The 16,908-nt window shown below is 48.5% G+C and overlaps 5 protein-coding genes across 5 annotated transcripts; 4 read left to right on the top strand and 1 right to left on the bottom strand.

Moving 5' to 3' along the window:
- The first annotated feature begins 945 nt into the window (after positions 1-945).
- On the top strand, positions 946-4,115 carry LOC125906422 (gustatory receptor for sugar taste 64e-like). The gene is made up of 3 exons (XM_049605167.1): positions 946-2,157; positions 2,223-2,377; positions 2,446-4,115. Exons 1-3 carry the CDS (start codon positions 1,327-1,329, stop codon positions 2,801-2,803), a joined length of 1,344 nt encoding a protein of 447 aa, XP_049461124.1. The 5' UTR covers positions 946-1,326; the 3' UTR covers positions 2,804-4,115.
- A 160-nt stretch (positions 4,116-4,275) lies between these two features.
- Positions 4,276-5,992, top strand: LOC120947659 (CLIP domain-containing serine protease B9-like). The gene is made up of 5 exons (XM_040363159.2): positions 4,276-4,472; positions 4,541-4,924; positions 4,995-5,091; positions 5,162-5,445; positions 5,534-5,992. The coding sequence occupies exons 1-5, from the start codon at positions 4,382-4,384 to the stop codon at positions 5,860-5,862; spliced, it is 1,185 nt and encodes a 394-aa protein (XP_040219093.2). The 5' UTR covers positions 4,276-4,381; the 3' UTR covers positions 5,863-5,992.
- LOC120953137 (uncharacterized) lies at positions 5,873-10,566 on the bottom strand. Its single transcript, XM_049607432.1, has 9 exons — positions 10,068-10,566; positions 9,649-9,981; positions 9,472-9,574; positions 8,796-9,400; positions 7,442-7,624; positions 6,908-7,300; positions 6,736-6,835; positions 6,369-6,670; positions 5,873-6,300 (listed from the first exon to the last, which is right to left on the bottom strand). The coding sequence occupies exons 1-9, from the start codon at positions 10,141-10,143 to the stop codon at positions 5,993-5,995; spliced, it is 2,403 nt and encodes an 800-aa protein (XP_049463389.1). The 5' UTR covers positions 10,144-10,566; the 3' UTR covers positions 5,873-5,992.
- Positions 10,567-12,262: 1,696 nt separating this feature from the next.
- On the top strand, positions 12,263-14,147 carry LOC120953136 (CLIP domain-containing serine protease 14D). The gene is made up of 4 exons (XM_040372841.2): positions 12,263-12,549; positions 12,632-12,795; positions 13,104-13,354; positions 13,429-14,147. Exons 1-4 carry the CDS (start codon positions 12,474-12,476, stop codon positions 14,018-14,020), a joined length of 1,083 nt encoding a protein of 360 aa, XP_040228775.2. The 5' UTR covers positions 12,263-12,473; the 3' UTR covers positions 14,021-14,147.
- Positions 14,148-15,290: 1,143 nt separating this feature from the next.
- On the top strand, positions 15,291-16,862 carry LOC125906421 (CLIP domain-containing serine protease 14D-like). Its single transcript, XM_049605163.1, has 4 exons — positions 15,291-15,480; positions 15,560-15,723; positions 15,811-16,058; positions 16,148-16,862. The coding sequence occupies exons 1-4, from the start codon at positions 15,387-15,389 to the stop codon at positions 16,737-16,739; spliced, it is 1,098 nt and encodes a 365-aa protein (XP_049461120.1). The 5' UTR covers positions 15,291-15,386; the 3' UTR covers positions 16,740-16,862.
- The last annotated feature ends 46 nt before the right edge of the window (positions 16,863-16,908 follow it).

Raw genomic sequence — 16,908 nt, 5'->3', positions numbered from 1 at the left:
TGAAAGTTGGTAGTACTGCAGTACAAAAGATTTTTCAGTTTTCTATCGTTACGTGTGTGCTGCAATTAGTGTGGCAAATTTGACTTTTAACTTAACTAATTTGACATTAAATATAACTAATACATTTAACTAAACAAAAATCCAAGTGACTTTCATTGTTAATACAAAGATCAATAGTATACTGAAGGAGGAAGTAGACTGAAGGATACATTTTTAAAAAATGTGTCCTAGAGAATTTTTGTTTTTATCAATTTTCTTTTGTGTACTAAGTTCGTAAAGCTATTGTTATAATTATTCTATCATTATTAATGGTTTGTTAAACTATCTATCAGCATATTAGGTAGTAGAACTTTCTTTTACTTTAACAAATGTATATTGTTCCTTACGTTCAGAGCTCAAGGATTTATGTTTAAGGGCATTCAAAATGTATTTTGATCCAAACGAATTGAGATTTTCTAAGAAAGGATCAAAAAGGTTATTCATGGATAAAAGACATTCACTATCGTTCTGTGGGCCACATAATAAGAAAATTATAAAGAAAATTAAACCTTAAAACAGTCTCATAGAAATTACCAGCTGTGGTGCTAAATTGCGAAGGATTATAAACAGTGGGGAAGTTAATTATGTACATTGACTGATTCTATCGTTTATATAAAGTAGTTAACTACGATTGGTTTTGGGAGGGTTGTAGTGAACTTAAAAAGTTTAGATGTTATTGATTTTTTCTATGTAAGTTGATAAAGAATATAATTAAACAATTCATTGCATTCAGTTTTGTCTATCTCGTATGTTCTCCAAGATTCTTCATATTTATTTCCTTTGGATTTATCCCTTAGAAAAGTTATTGAAATTTCATTATATTCGAAAATATTGTACCAAGTATTTGTGTCTTGCAAACGGATACGAATACTTGTGTAGCGTAAACAAAACAAACAGTTATTATGATAAAGCAGTGCCCTAAGATTACTAGTCGCATTACCATTTAAACTATGTTGTTTACAGCAAACGGTGAGATAGGATCACAATTGCATGCACAATGAGTATAATGAAGTTATAAGTTATGTATTCTACACACCAACTTAAAGGCCGCGCAAAACAGTGACTAATCTGTGCCGCAGTCGTGTTTTGAATGCACAATACGCTTGAAGCTGTAGAATGGCTCTAAAGCTTCTCGAGAACAAACTTCTATTTCGGCGAAATAATGTAATAAGGTAATAAGTGCAAAATCAATTGCAATACTTTGTTCAAAGAGTTGCATTTCTTGGTTATTTTTTTTTATTTTGAAGTCTGCAGATCGATGAGCTAGTGAGCGAAAAGCGAAGAAAGATGGGATTTGCTGTGACTGAAAACCACGACACCAAACCACTAATTCAACCGACCTGGCACACCTGCCTGAAGCGCTGGTGTGCGTCCTGGCTCCACTGGCCAAGGGTGCAGCGGCGGGCCAGTCGCGAGGATTGGCTGTTCAATGGCACCTTTCACGAAGCGTCCCGCGGCGTACTGATGATGGCTCAGCTGTTCTCCATCATGCCCGTCTGTGGCATACTGGCGAAGGATCCGCGAAAGTTACGCTTTTCCTACACGGCGGGCCGTGCGTTCTACGCCTACTTTTGTGCGATTGGCATCGGTTTTCTCGCGACCATGTCGGTGTACTTTTTCGCCAGCAAGCGGTACCACTTTCAGAAGATGGTGACGGCGTTCTTCTACTGCTACAACCTGTATGCCATGTATCGGTTCGGGCGGCTCGGTCAACGGTGGCCAGCGTTGATGGTGAAGTGGGCCCGCGTCGATGACTCGTTGCCACCGCAGAAGGGTCTATTTGAGCGGGCGGTACTGGCGTACCGGATTAAGCTCTGCTCGATCATGGTGATGGCACTGTCGCTGTCCGAGCATTTGCTCTCGATCGTGGCGGCGGTACACTACTCGAACAACTGTCCCGCCGTGCACGATCCGTACGAAGCGTTCTTCAAGTCCAACTTTGCATTCGTGTACTACTACTTCCCGTACTCGACGTGGCGCGGCTTTCTGACCAAATTCTTCAACGTGATTTGCAATTTTATGTGGAGCTATGTCGATTTGTTTGTGATCGTCATCAGCATGGGTTTGTCGCACGCCTTTCGACGCATCAACGCCCATCTGTTCCTGCACAAACGAGAGGTACTCTTTTCTTGCAGGTTGGTGAGGATGTGAGTAAAGTTATTCGATATCTTTCGTTGCGCCAGAAAATGACGGAGCAGTTCTGGGGCGAACAGCGGCAAAAGTATAGGAATGTGTGCGATCTTGTGACGACGGTGGACGATCACATCTCCGCCATCACGATGCTCTCCATTTCGAACAATCTGTTCTTCATCTGCGTTCAAATCCTCAACAGCATGAAGTAAGTGTCTCGGTGCTGGTGCCTGTCTAGATTCTTCAGCTGCGTAAAAGTGCGTTCCTTTCTTCTAGCTCGCGACCCACCCTGGTGCACACCGTGTACTTCTGGTTCAATCTGATCATTCTCATCGGCCGTACGCTAGCCGTTGCCATGTTTGCGGCGGAAGTGAACGACGAATCAAAGCGCCCGATCGAGGTACTGCGAACGATTCCACGCGAGGGCTGGTGCCTGGAGGCGAAACGGTTCGCCGAGGAGGTGACGACCGATACGGTCGCCCTGACCGGGCTCAAGTTTTTCAGCATGACCCGCCAGCTGGTGCTGAACGTGACGGGGGCAATCATCACGTACGAGCTGGTGCTGATACAGTTCCACAAGGACGAAGCATCGGATGTGGATTTGTGTAAGCTAAAGCGCATGGACACGTTGTAAGCGTGGTTCCGAATTGTTGCTGCCCTTGTATACGATGAGGACGATTGGTCGCTTTCCGTGTTTTTTGTCGTTGGACGTCGTTTGCTGTTTGTGTAGTTTGTATTCGATGTACTCGTACCGTAGCCGTTCCATGTTGAGTGTGAGTGTAGTGCCACTCCCGAGAGCTTGCCTCTAATATGGTTTCCCTTTTTTTGGGTTTTGATATAATTTCAGGTTTATTCGACCCGTTTGATGACAAATACTAATAGTGTAAGCATTCTGTTGCTTGTGTGAGCGTGCTTTGGATGTTTGCTGTTTACTATTTTTATTGGCGTTCATCCTTTCCCGATAACCCTTCCGGAAAGGGGAAACTATTTCCAGCGAACAGTGGCGAAAGACTGTATCTTATTTACCTCTCTAAAGACCCACGGTTCAAATTTGATCATCTAGGCTTCGCTTCAAAAATCAAACTCCGAACCATCCTTCCTGGAAGCGTCTCTAGCGAGACATCTTTAAGAGGGTATTTGGTATTAAACCGGCACCATCCTTCGCTTCGGTTTCGGGAAAAGGGCTGAAATCTAATCGATTGTAAACGCTCCAACCAAGCATGCCGAGCTCATTAATAAACAATCGTTTCGGTATCAATTTTGCATACCGTCTGTGCTGTCTCGCCTGGAATGCAAATGTGTGAAAAAGTGTACCGAAAAAAATAGTAATAAAAAAACGATGCTTTGCCTGATTATCTGCATTTTTTTTTTTTGTAAAACCACGCCATGGAGGGCCGATATTCATCATCTTTTCTCGATAACTTTATGCAAAGTTGATTCTTCCGCTGAGACGAAAGACGCCGTCGGTTTAGTTCGCTGACCGGACTGGACGGGCAAATGAATGTGGAAAATTTAATTAAATGGAAATGAGCAGCAGTGGCAGCATGGGTTTCAGTATCGCCCGCCCCAAATGCCCGATCTCGTTCGGTGATGAAAACTCACACCCCCTTCCCCCCTCCCCGCCTGTTGGGGCCAGTGTGACGACACACCGAAAATGAATTAACTCCAACGCACTAATGGCGATCGATGCTTGGGAGGAAGCTTGCATCTAGGCTAATTTAATAATAATTGTCCGGACGGAGGTCACGCAGCCGGTGCCCCGTGGACGGAAGCGACCTTTCTCACGTGCAGATGGCACGGAATGATGGTGTTTATTACGGTCAGCTTTTAGAGTGGTAGGTAGCCAGTAACAGAACGGTCGAAAAGACAACAGCCACCATGGGTCAAGTTTGTGCGGCGCTACGTTTCGGAGGTCATGAAAACGTCATGATCACATTCGAGAAGGGGGAACTGTTAATTGTGGTTCAATCATAGAAACATGGCTCGATTCGCCACTGACAGCTGAACTAATCAATGAGTTGGCGGCTGTGTGTCTGTGTTGCATAGTCGTGGCGCAATAAAGAGGAAACAAAAATTCCCCACTTAATCAGCGCGCCTGTTTGCGCCAGTATATAGCGTAGGTCTGCTTTGCGACGTACAGTGTGTGGAAGTTATCAGTACATCCCGCAGTCTTGAACAACCCTCAGCTCTGGTGTTTGTAGCGCATTGAAGGATGGTAAATTGCTTGTTCGAAGTAACCCGCTACCAATGGTTGGGTGCCATCGTGTTGGTGCTGCTCGTAGTGCCAGGCTATGGCGGAAGACGTAAGTGATCCACATTTGCTGCCATTGTAAAGCATTTCCGGCCACTAAAAGGCTCCGTTTGTGAGTAGACTCTTTCCGACAGCTGTGCATCACCGAGGAGCAGCAGCGCGGACGCTGCGTACCGGTGAAACAGTGCGACAGTGTGATGACTACGCTGCGCAAAGACACGCTCACGCCTGAAGACATCCAATACTTGTACGGTACGGAATGTGGTCGAACGGCGGAAGGGAAGGCACTCGTCTGCTGTCCCCAGAGTTCGCTAGTCCCGGTGGGAGGACCGATAGAGAGCGGCATCAACACAACGATCCGAGTGAACGCCGAAGAGAAACAACCCACAGGGCCCACCCTGGAAGTTGCTCCCAACGCTTGCGGATTGCAATCGGCAGTGAAGCTGACAAATCTCTCCATCGGTCATCATCCTTGGACGGTGCTGCTTCACTACGGTGGTCAGGGTGTGTTGAATACTTCCTTTACTTGTAGTACGCTTTCGAGGTGCCTGTGATTCACCCATTTCTTTCCTAGCCCACAGCACCCAGTTTAACTGCAGTGGCACGCTTATCGCACCGAGCTACGTACTAACTTCGGCAAGCTGTGTGGACGATGAGGCGGCGTGGAACAAGTAAATCAATCTTTACAACCTACATCCTTCAAGAACAAATCGAACAAATTTGCTTCAATTTCTCCTCCAGCTTAACCGCACGTCTTGGCGAGTGGGATCTCGAATCGACGGTCGACTGTATTCTTGACCCCGACAGCGACGATCTGGTCTGTGCCGACCCATCGTACGATGTACCGGTGGGACAGGTGATCCTGCACGAAGCATATACCGGACGGCGGAACGATATTGCACTGCTGAAACTGGCCCAACCGGCGCAGCTAAACGATTGGGTTAGTCCGATCTGTTTGCCCGAGTCGCCTGTGCTGAACGAAACGGCGAAGTACGGTGCGGCTGGCTGGAACCAGAACACTTGCGGTAGGTTGTGTGTGTCTGTGTGTGAAACGGCAAGACGAACTACGATACTGATGGCAATACTTGTATGTATATTTGTCAAAACCATTAGCGGACCCGAGCAGCCGGTACAAGCAACTGTCCAGCTATGATGCACTCAACCAGAAGGCTTGCGAGCGGTACGTCCCATCGGTAGCGGGCACCTCGTACGGATTTGTTTGTGTCGCAGTTGGGGAACAGCAGCCGCTGGGTGATGCTGGCGGTGGGTTGACGGTAGTGAGAACGATCGACACCGCCGAACGCTCGGTGCACGAGCTGGTCGGTGTGCTGAGCTCACTGTCGAGCTGTGCCAACTTTCAGGGTGTTTCCGTTTACACGCGAGTGGCGCAGTACGTGGATTGGATCGAGAGCAAGCTAGTAGTGCCGTCTGATGGAGCTTAACTCACATCACACTAGTTGGTAGAGTTGTAATAGATAATTACTTGTTTTAATCGTACGTACACACTTAAATGGTAAAGCTTATGTAGGGAGAACTTGCTAACTGAATAAATCACACACGCGACTGGTGCAATTACGGTTCTAGATTACTAACGATCCAATCGACGAACTGATTGACTCGGGTATAGACACCCGGCACTCCCTCGAGGCCACACTGGCGGCCGTAACTGACCAGCCCGCCGAGATACATGACGCCTTCCGAGTTGCGCTGGCCCACGTACATCAGCGGTCCGCCAGAATCGCCCCGGCAGGAGTCTTGCTTCGCCGTACCGCCGGCGCAAACCTGCGTCCGATCGATGCCGGCCTGTGGGTACTGCTGCTGGCAGGTTTGTTCCGGCACGCCCGACACACCAACGTACAGCTTGTAGCGGCTTCTCGGTGCTGCAAGGAGCAGTGCAGAGTTCGGTGGTTAGTAGGAACATGGCTTTATTGAAAACGCCGCTACCTACCGTCCTCCGTTTGACCCCAGCCAGCCACGACAAACCGTTGGCCATCGTAGGAGATGGTCCGCTGCGCAGGCTCCAGCGGTAGACAGATCGGCTGCACGTAATCGTTAAACACAGCCGGCCGTGCGAGCCGTACCTGGGCGATATCGTTCTTTACCGATTGCTTCTGCACGGCGTAGCCGGGATGCACGATATACTTCTCGATCGCAATGTCCTGCACCGGGTCGGCACACACGCGCTCCCCGTACGAGTTGGCACAGTCCTGGTCGGAATCGATGTCCCATTCACCTAGCCGTACGGCCGTTCTGCAAGCAATGGCATTGTTAGGGCACTGGATCTGGTTTGTCCCTGCGCCGACCCGCATACTTACAGCGTCCAGGATCGTTGTATGTTCTCGATGCAGTGGGCCGCCGTCAGTACGTACCGGTCGCTGATGAGTGCACCGCCACAGTGGAACTTTAGCTCGCCATCTGAAAGTGGTCAACAGGGCTCGTGCGTTACATGGTGGCGAATGTTTTGGGCATGTTTCAGCCGCCACTTACTTTTCCGCCGATGCTGGATCAGAGCGGTCCACGGATACTCATCGAGCTGGGCTCGTTCGCCCCCGATGATACGGTCCGTGTACTGCACGCCACATTCATCGGGCAGCAGCCGCAGCTGTGACTCGTACGATAACCTATTGCCTAACGGTGTACTGGCGGGTGGACGCGTCTGTACGGGCAGCGAAGCAGCCGTGGTAGCCGGTTGGACGTTCTCGGGCTCGGCACAACACACCAGCACCTTCCGGTCCTGCGCCCCACACCGGCTAGCCTCGAGGAAACGGACCACGTTCGACGTCAGCAGCGGCTGGTTGAGCAGTCGCTGTATCAGCGGACATTGGGCAACCGTAACGCAGAGTCCGTTCTTCAAATCGGGCGTCCGGCACGGGTTCGGAACTGCGCAGAGAATAGAGCAAAGAAAACACAGGTTTATCGTAACACGCACGCTACCCCGTCATACACCTGTCAGCTGCTGTATGGGAACGTTTCACCTGACAGGCGAACAATAACACCAAGAGCCACAGCAACACAACTCACACTGCGCGGCGCTGGAATGTAGCACGCACATGATGACGGTAATTATCGGCACCACCGCTACCCCCCGTCCGAATGTACCACCACTACCACCACCACCGCGGCGACGACGTACTGCTGTCATCTCGTCACGAGCCGAGGGCCGGTTCGACAGGTCGGCGGATCGTCCACCACTTACGCTTGCCGATCAGTCGGACAGCACAGGTAGCACAGCACACTGGTCGATGCGTATCGGTCGAGTGTACAACGGAAACTAACGCCGGTTAGGAAACTAACGTGAGCATAAGCAGGTGGACGTTTCGTGGACGACGTGCCGCAGGGGCGGACGATGAATCGGGCAAATCTACCCCGGCTGCCAGGCGGAGCCGGGAACTCCTTTTGGGTGGTGGAAACGGGTTTTGCCTTTATATCGAGGGGATTTTTTTTTAGTTTCTCTGTTCCCTAGGCTCGACTATATGTAGATATAGCGTCGAGCATTTGTAATTACGCACGTGATTAGCATGTAGTTGTGTGCTGCACCCGTGTGGGACCAAACGTTTGATGGTTTCGTATTTGTACGGATTTGAAATCGGTAAATTTCACCAGCGTGTTGACAGGTAGAGGGCTTTTCCCTTTCGCTGTGCTGCTTTCCGGTACGTGCAACAGGTGGCCGGATGATTCATGGAATAGGTAATTCACAATAGCAATCAAGTGCATTCTAAAGGGTTGGAGGGTTTCTTACTTACTCTGAAAATGGTAGAACCCTTTCATGCAGCGTTGTAACCCGAGAGAGTGCGTCATTATGAGGCATATTCTATAACGGCAATAGAGTCATAAAGACGTAATTTTTTGTGATGTTTTCTATAAAAATCTTTGAAATTAATAATAAGAATCGAGTAAAATTGAAAACATTTTCATCTTTTATGTCACAAAGATTCGAAAATCACGTTGAACCTTTTCACATTTATTCATTCTCACCTTAGTTCAAACTCCCGGAACTAAGATAAAAAATCCGTAACCTACAAACACAAAATCCCTTAAGCTGCACAGTTTTAGGTTCTTTTGATAAGAACGAGTTTCAATGATGGTTAGTTTAAAATTAAAAAAAAAAAAAACTGTTAAAAAGTTTTAATGCATCCAGCATAGAAAATACGATCTTTTATTTCTATCAAGAGTCATTGGGCAAAACATATAAAATCCAAATTATATCTTATAAAGTGATATTTTTTATCGATATTAAAATTCGTTTCATTGATCGTCAATATTTTTATTTAAGTCAAGTATAGAACGCAATTAAATAGTCTGCTTCGTAGCTGCTTAAATTTTCCCTCTTCCCACTCTGCGATTCGCAATCCTGCAACTGCAACGCACCACGTCTACTCCATCGTATCCAGCACCCAGTCCATGTATTCGCTCATGCGCGTGTACACCCCGGGCACACCGTCGGTACCGCACTGCTCCAGCCCGAAGCTGACCAACCCGATCAGGTACCAGTACTTGGAGGACGAACGACCATCGCCGTACCGCATCAGCGGTCCACCGGAGTCGCCGCGGCACGAGTCCTTACCCTTCTCGCCGCCGGCACACAGCTGGGTGGGAATGATTTCCAACCGTATCGAGCTGAACGCATCGGCACACACCTCATTGTCCACCACCGGCACGCGCAGATGGAGCTTCTTCGTGCTCGAGGTACTGTTTTCCGTCTGGCCCCAGCCGGCCACGGTTGCGTACTTGCCGGTCAGGTTCACCGTCCTGCTTTCCTCGCTGGTCGGCAAACAGATCGGCCGTATAAAGTCGGTAAACTCGACCGTTTCCGACAGCTGCAGCAGCGCGATGTCGTTGTAGTCGGCTCCGTTCTGTTTGTAGTAGTCCGGATGCACTACGTACGCATTGATCAGCACATCGCGCACCGGATCGGCACAATCGTCTTCCACGCAGTCGATGGTGGTCGTGGTGTCGAACTCACCGAGCCGCACCTGATACCTGAAACGAAGGCAAAGCAGACAAATGGTGAGGTGAGCTGAGGTGAGGTTCATAAGATGGGCTACACTTACACGATCCAGGTTGATGGAACGCCCTCGATACAGTGGGCCGCCGTGAGGACGTACTGGTTATGGATCAGTACTCCTCCACAGTGGAATCCATACCGGTTGCTGCCTGCAAACGTCGAACAAAGGATGGAAAGACAGTGTTAGGGCCTAGAAGCATCTTACGACACCACTCCGCCTTACCTTTGTAGTACTGAATTCTAGTTAGCCAAGGATAGCCATCTATCGGAGCGACTTCCCCACCGACGATACGATTCATTTGCATCTTGCCACACTCACCCGGTGGCGGCAGCTCAACCGGTGCATCGAACCGGCCGGTCAGCTTGCGAACGAGCGGACAGCACACCAACACCGAGCGGCCCTCCTGGCCACATTTCGATTTCATCACCAAGCTGCGATCTTCCGGGGTCATGTTCTCCTTCTTCAGCAGCACGTTGCGGATCGAGAGGCACGATCGAATGTACACGCAGGTGCCCACCTTACCGTCCGGTGTTTCGCACGCATCCTGTAGGTTCACTGCAAATTGTGGCGTGTAAAAAGTGGCAGAAAATCACAGTAAATTAGTTACCCACAGAGGTCGAACCATCGCTTCCCATACTTACACGCGTCAGATAAACCAATCACACCGCAGAAGACGCACACTAGCAGCAGTAGAAATCGTCCCGCCTGGGGTGACATTTTGCTGAGAAGCAAAATAGCAAAACGGCACTTTGCAAGGACAGGTGCGAACAGGACAGGGTGGTGCGAAAACAAAAGCGCCAAAAACGACTGCCAACCCGAATGAACACACAGTGCGCCCAACAGCCTCCGAAACAGCGCGCTACCACGAGCTCTAGTGTGTTTCGTAAGCCCGCTGGCACGGTTATGTTCGGGTCGTACGTGCTGCCCCGAAAGCTACCCAACCGGTCCGGCCGAGCGATGGCGCGCGGGAGCGACCAGATTGGTGTCGGGTAGAGCGGGAGCAGTGCACTGCTCCGCGGAGATCTCTGCGGGAATCTCCCGTTGCGCCTGCAGCGCGCTCATCTTGCCGAGCCAGTGGAGGACATCGGAGATCGCTGCCAGGAGATGAGTAGCAGCGCTGTTCGCAGCGAGAGACTTTTTGGACTGTCATCTCCGTTCGGCTGTGGCAGTGGCTGCCGGTACCAATACCAATTCACGGATCGGTGGCGCTATCAGTACACTGCCGCAGAGGTCATTATCGAGGTGAGGCTTAGCGATATGAGTGACTACACACAGCGCTAGGCTGCACTAATGTACGTAGGCTGCTTGGTGCCCATCGGACAGCGGCTGTGACAAAACGGTGCTCGATCGGGAAGCAAACGGATTGCAGGAAGAATGCGTCTCGTTTACGAAGGTGAACTGGTAGCCTTGTGTGATTAGATTTCCGGAATTGGAATCTGTTTGGATGTTTTCGGTTCCCCAGAGCGGTGGCTTCCTCGAGGAAGATGCGCGATTAGATGCATTTATTCTTCTTGAATGTGGTATAGCTTTTGGTGCTCCAAGGGTCACGTTTCCAATCATATAAACATCGATGGCTGTTCAATGAATTGTTTTGGTTAATGTTTTCTGAGATGCAATCTTTTAATTGACTGTGAATTACATTCAGTAAGCTCTTTTCGTTCTCGTGCTTTATCCTATCATCCGTCCTCCTTATCACTATCTTCATATTATTAATTTTCCTTTCTTTTGTCTACAAATTTACGAGTTTCTTTTGTGGTTTTGCATTGTTTTCTTTTCTATTGTTATTATTATCATTATTTTTGTTTTAATTTAGTTTTAAGATACACAGTAAAATTTATAGGCAGATTTGGCCATTTACAAATGAAATGAGATTAAAAAATTTATTCAAACCATAATCCAATTCAATCAGGAAAACAGCTCTCCCCAAATGGAAAAAAAACCTTACCCAGTTTGAAAAGCAGTCGTCGAAATATCAACAAGAAACGACGATTGCCAAATTGGATTTCCCCAAGATTACATTATCCTCCCCTTTTAGTGGTAAAATAGACCACTTGAAAGAGTTTACACTATAACCATAAACATCATCACGTATAACTAAACCCTACACCTCCTCACATCAGCTGGAGAAAAAACGCCAGCTCCCCCCCCTCCCCCCACCCCACCGATTCCAACGAAAGCCGGTTCTGCCGAGCACATTGCCTCAATCAACCTGACGGTGGCGGTATTTTCGCTGGGAATTCCCCGATCAGTACAGTCGACGGCTCGCGCTTAGGTCTACGCGCGCACTGGAACTCCCGAACTCGAGCTAGAAACCCGAGAGCGTCGGAGCTGGAGAGAGTTGAAAACAGCAAGGGGAGGGGTAAACCGTCCATGGCAAGACGTACGAGAGCGATCGTTGTCACGGCCATTGGTGGTCGTCGTAAGATCGTCCACTGGCGTATACACACACCCGAACGTCAAGAACAAGTTTGCGCGCGTGCTGTGATCATGTTCCGCCACCCCCACGCACCGAGTCTGCTCCAAACACGCCAAAACCTGTTCCGGTGCCCGGGGGAGGGATGAAGATGATCGCTATAGTGACAAGCGATCAAGCGGACTGCGCGGAGACAACAGGGTTCACCCGGCACAAGGGTGGTGGGTTATCAACGATTGAAGGCTTTTTGTTGTTTTGTTTTTGTTTTTGGGGCCACGGTTGCTTCTGCCGACTGGTCTTGATGGTGGTTATGGACGAGCGGGCGAGAGCGGACCCGTCGCCGAAAGCGGAGAGCGAAACCGGCCGACTGGTTGGCTGTGGTAGTGCGGCGAACAGCGCGAGATGGAGCACCTTAGAAAATAGACCGATAGTTCTAGCAGATACAGTCCTCCGCCAACGCTGAGGAGTAGCGGTCGTGCATCAGAATTCGTGTGGCCCTCGTGTGGTCAATCAGCCATTCAGCGGTACGGAAACGCATCGCGATTCTGTCTCTCTGTTGTGTGTGGATCTCTGGGATCATCGGTGCACGGGGGTAAGCGTTGCGTTGCAAACAGGACCAACAGCAAATAGAAAGATGATCGGTAATCGTGTGATCAATCTGCTGATCGTTGCGACGCTGGCTCTGGCAGGCCAAACAGTGCTGGCACTAGGTAGGTGTGGAATGGTTTGGATGCGGTGAAACACGGATTTGAGTAACAGTCAAACTATAACCTAATATTTCCATTTCTCCAGAGCTGGGACAGGATTGCGTGAATCCGGTTGGTGAGGCCGGCAAGTGTGTCCTGTTTCGTGAGTGTCAACCCTTGGTCGACATTTACAACAAGCCGGTCAACACGCCGGACGATACGCAATTCCTCACCGAGAGTCGCTGCGGTCTCTACGAGCGTAAAACTTTGGTGAGTACTGGTATGGTGGGCTAAGATATGGAGTTGCGCTGTGTGTGCGTGTGTAGGAGAGTGCGTTTTATTTTTATCAAGTTCATCCTATAGTGAGAGCCTTCTATATTTGGGCTGTAAATTAGCTGCTGAGAAAAGAACATATTTTTACTAATAGTAAAGAGATGAACTTAGAAAATTAGTGCTGAGAAAAGTAATTTTACAATAAACCGCCCGACAAAGCAGTTTCTAAAACCTGTTCCTGTTTTGCCGTGACATCCAACTCAAACCGTGTGCTCGGCTCTTTTGTTTACTCGCCTACGAAACAGGTTTGCTGTGCGGGGGTAAGATCCAAAGGCAAAACTTCGCTCCCAGAATCACCAAACTGTGGGGTGCAGCTGACGGACCGTGTCATCGGCGGACAGCCGACCAAGATCGACGAATTCCCGTGGACGGCGCTGATCGAGTACGAGAAACCGAACGGCCGGTTCGGATTCCACTGCGGTGGTTCGGTCATCAACGAACGCTACATCCTCACCGCGGCCCATTGCATCACGTCGATTCCGCGCGGCTGGAAGGTGTAAGTGTGACGTGACTGTGCGCATAAGCCCGGCTCCGAATGAATCTAACTTTCTCCAAACCCTCTCCACACAGGCACCGAGTTCGTCTGGGCGAGTGGGATCTTTCCTCGACCACCGACCAGGAGGATGACTTCTACGCGGACGCCCCGATCGATCTGGACATTGAAAAGATTATCGTCCACCCCGGCTACAACCTGCAGGACAAGAGCCACCATAACGACATTGCGCTGATACGCTTCAACCGCGAGATTAACTACTCGAGCACGATACGCGCGATCTGTTTGCCGCTGTCCAACTCGCTGCGCAACCGGAAGCACGCCGGCCTGTCGAGCTATGCGGCCGGCTGGGGCAAAACAGAGACGGCTTCGGCGAGCCAGAAAAAGCTGAAGGTGGAGCTGACGGTGGTCGATGTGAAGGATTGCTCACCGGCGTACCAGCGCAACGGCATCTCCCTCGACTCGACGCAGATGTGTGCCGGTGGCATTCGTGGCAAGGATACGTGCAGCGGCGACTCGGGCGGCCCGCTGATGCGACAAATGACCGGATCGTGGTACCTGATCGGTGTCGTTAGCTTCGGGCCGCAGAAGTGCGGAGCGCCTGGCGTGCCGGGCGTGTACACGAATGTGGCCGAGTATGTGGACTGGATAAAGGACAATATCTACTAGGTGGGCGGGTTGTACTGGAGGGAACGCATTACTAAAAACGCGGACAAAATGATGCGCGGGTTTGCACGACTTGTAACGAGCGACTCAAATAAAAACTAATGCATTTTAATACTCAAATGAAATGAAACGTGTTTTAATAGTAATTTTACTACTAATTGTCCATTTTCTTCCTTCTCTTTAATGTAACACGAACGACGTGATCATGTCGACTGATTCTGCAAAGGGTTCTTATTAGTACTATGAAGCTGAAAAGTCGGTCATTGATACAGGTCTGAATGTCAATCGAACTCAATCAGCGTTGAAAGAGACAGTTACGATTGTGTTGCATTTGTTTTTAAAACAGGGTGCAATTAAAGCAGTGTTCTCCAACCTTGTTAGGATCGCGTTCTACTTGGCTTTGTAAATACATTTGTCGTGGCCCACATACATTGAGGGCACACATTTTACAGACGTAGTTCAAAGTTTTTGATCAAAAATATGTTTAAATGTCATATCTCATTCTTGTTGAAAATTTAATCTAAATTGTGGGAAAAAATGCACGCTTTGTAAGCTTTAAAAAAAAAATCTTTCACCGACCTTGTCTGTTAACGCCACGGACTACAAGTGGTCTACGGATCACAGGTTGGTGTTTTTAAGCATTCAATTATTTTAGTTTAGTTTAGTCTTTGTTTACAGAGCCTTTCACTTTTTTCTTTCACATTTGTGAACCTAGAAAAATTAACAGAAAATGCACCATTTGTATGTTATTTAGATACAATTTCATCGTTTACGGTCATAATTATGATTTAATGTTTGAATGTGCCCCAATATTATTCATGAAAAAATAGCATAAATAGGTAAATAGAGGATCCAGGGATTTTTGTTAAAAAAATGAGTCTATTTAATCTGTTTTTATCGTTATTTATCGAAGAGAAGTGAATCTTATCTGTAGCACGCAGAATATTTTTTACAACCAGATAAGTCAATTATGCCTCAGATCTCCCAGTGCTCACATGAAATAAAACGTGTTTAAATAAAACATACACATGTTCTTTACAATCAGTACTACAGCATATGCGTGAGTATAGAATTAAAAAAAAACGCATCACCACTCAAAACTACGAGCCAGTGAGATGTTTCCTATCGGAAACTGCTGGCAAAAATAATGGAGCATTGTCAAGGGGTCAAGCGAATCAGAAACTGGTCCTCTAAAAACTGGTTGTTATATACAGCGCCTTGCGCGTAATCTCGCCACCAGTATGCTGACCAGGCGTATTGTAAACAGTATCTTTGATGAGTTTTAATGTTTGCCTTGCAACAGTCTTCGCCGAGCGGTTGAACCTTTCGGTAGTGGTCGGTCCATAGCGAAAGCGTGTCAAATTATCACATGATGCTGTTTGGAGGTGTTAAAGTGCTCCGTGTATCGGGTCCTCCGTTGTTCTTTGTTTTATTGTGGATGGTACATAGTGTTGTTGGGCTTGGTAGGGTAAAAAAAAGAATGAATCGTATATTTACAATCTTTTATTCTAAACAAATTAATATAAGTTTTCTAAACGCCAGATCTCAACGCAAACTGTGTAACTCCGTTGGGAGAGTCAGGAAAGTGTATTCTGTTCCGAGAGTGCCAACCACTGATCACCATCTACAATAAACCGATAAACACTCACGATGATACACTGCTACTAACGCAAAGCCGGTGTGGTATGCTGCAGCGAAAAACGCTGGTAAGCCCAGGGTTTCGGAATATTAATTAGCGACTTATTCAAGAAGGTAACAAAGCTCAATTTACGCCACTGTGTCAACGCACATAGGTATGCTGCCCCGTGACCAGCCAGGCCAGGTCTTCCCTACCCGAACCGCCGGTTTGTGGCATTCATCTGGCCGATCGGGTGATTGGTGGGCAGCCAACGCAAATCGACGAGTTCCCATGGACGGCACTGATCGAGTTCCAGAAACCGGACGGCAGCTTTGGCTTCCACTGCGGAGGATCGTTGATCAATGACCGGTACATCGTGACAGCAGCCCACTGTATTAAATCCATTCCACGCGGCTGGAAGGTGTAAGTATAGAAGAGGCTGGAAAGTTTTCTAATCGAGTGTCTAATGGAGCATACTATGTTCTTCAATTATTTTTCAATCCCACGAGCAGCCATCGGGTGCGTCTTGGTGAGTGGGATTTGACATCGGCAAACGATTGTCAGAATGAGTTCTGTTCGGATGCACCGATCGATCTGGACATTGAGCAGATTGTCGTCCACACTGGCTACGATACGAAGGATCAAAGCAATGCGAACGATATCGCGCTAATACGCTTCACCCGGCCGGTAAACTACTCACAAACCGTGCGGCCTATCTGTTTGCCACTGAGCAGCTCACTTCGTAACCGCAACCATGTCGGAATGCCCGCCTATGCGGCCGGCTGGGGCAAAACTGAATCGGCAACGGCCAGCGAGAAGAAACTGAAGGTCGAGATGAACATTAAAAGTCTGCAGGAGTGTGCGCCGGTCTATCAGCGAGGAGGTATCTTGCTGAAACAGACGCATATGTGTGCCGGTGGCGTTCGTGGCAAGGATACTTGCAGCGGTGACTCGGGCGGCCCGCTGATGCGACAGATGACCGGATCGTGGTACCTGATCGGCGTGGTTAGTTTCGGGCCGCAGAAGTGCGGAACGTTCGGTGTGCCAGGCGTGTACACGAATGTGGCCGAGTATGTGGACTGGATAAAGCAAAATATCTACTAGATGGGTGGGAAGCACTAGGTTGAGCGCATTAAAAAGAAGAAGACATATTGATGGATGGTTTGGGTGACTTGTAACGAACGACTCAAATAAATCTCATGCATTTTAATGAACCTACGACCTCAACAGCCTTTTTAAAATATTCAAGCACCTTTTTAGGTGATTTTTCTGA

Source organism: Anopheles coluzzii, chromosome 2 (genome assembly GCF_943734685.1).
Source record: "Anopheles coluzzii chromosome 2, AcolN3, whole genome shotgun sequence".
Taxonomy (NCBI): Eukaryota; Metazoa; Arthropoda; class Insecta; order Diptera; family Culicidae; genus Anopheles; species Anopheles coluzzii.
Note: the sequence above shows the minus strand (reverse complement) of the source record. Positions and strands in the feature narration are given on the sequence as shown.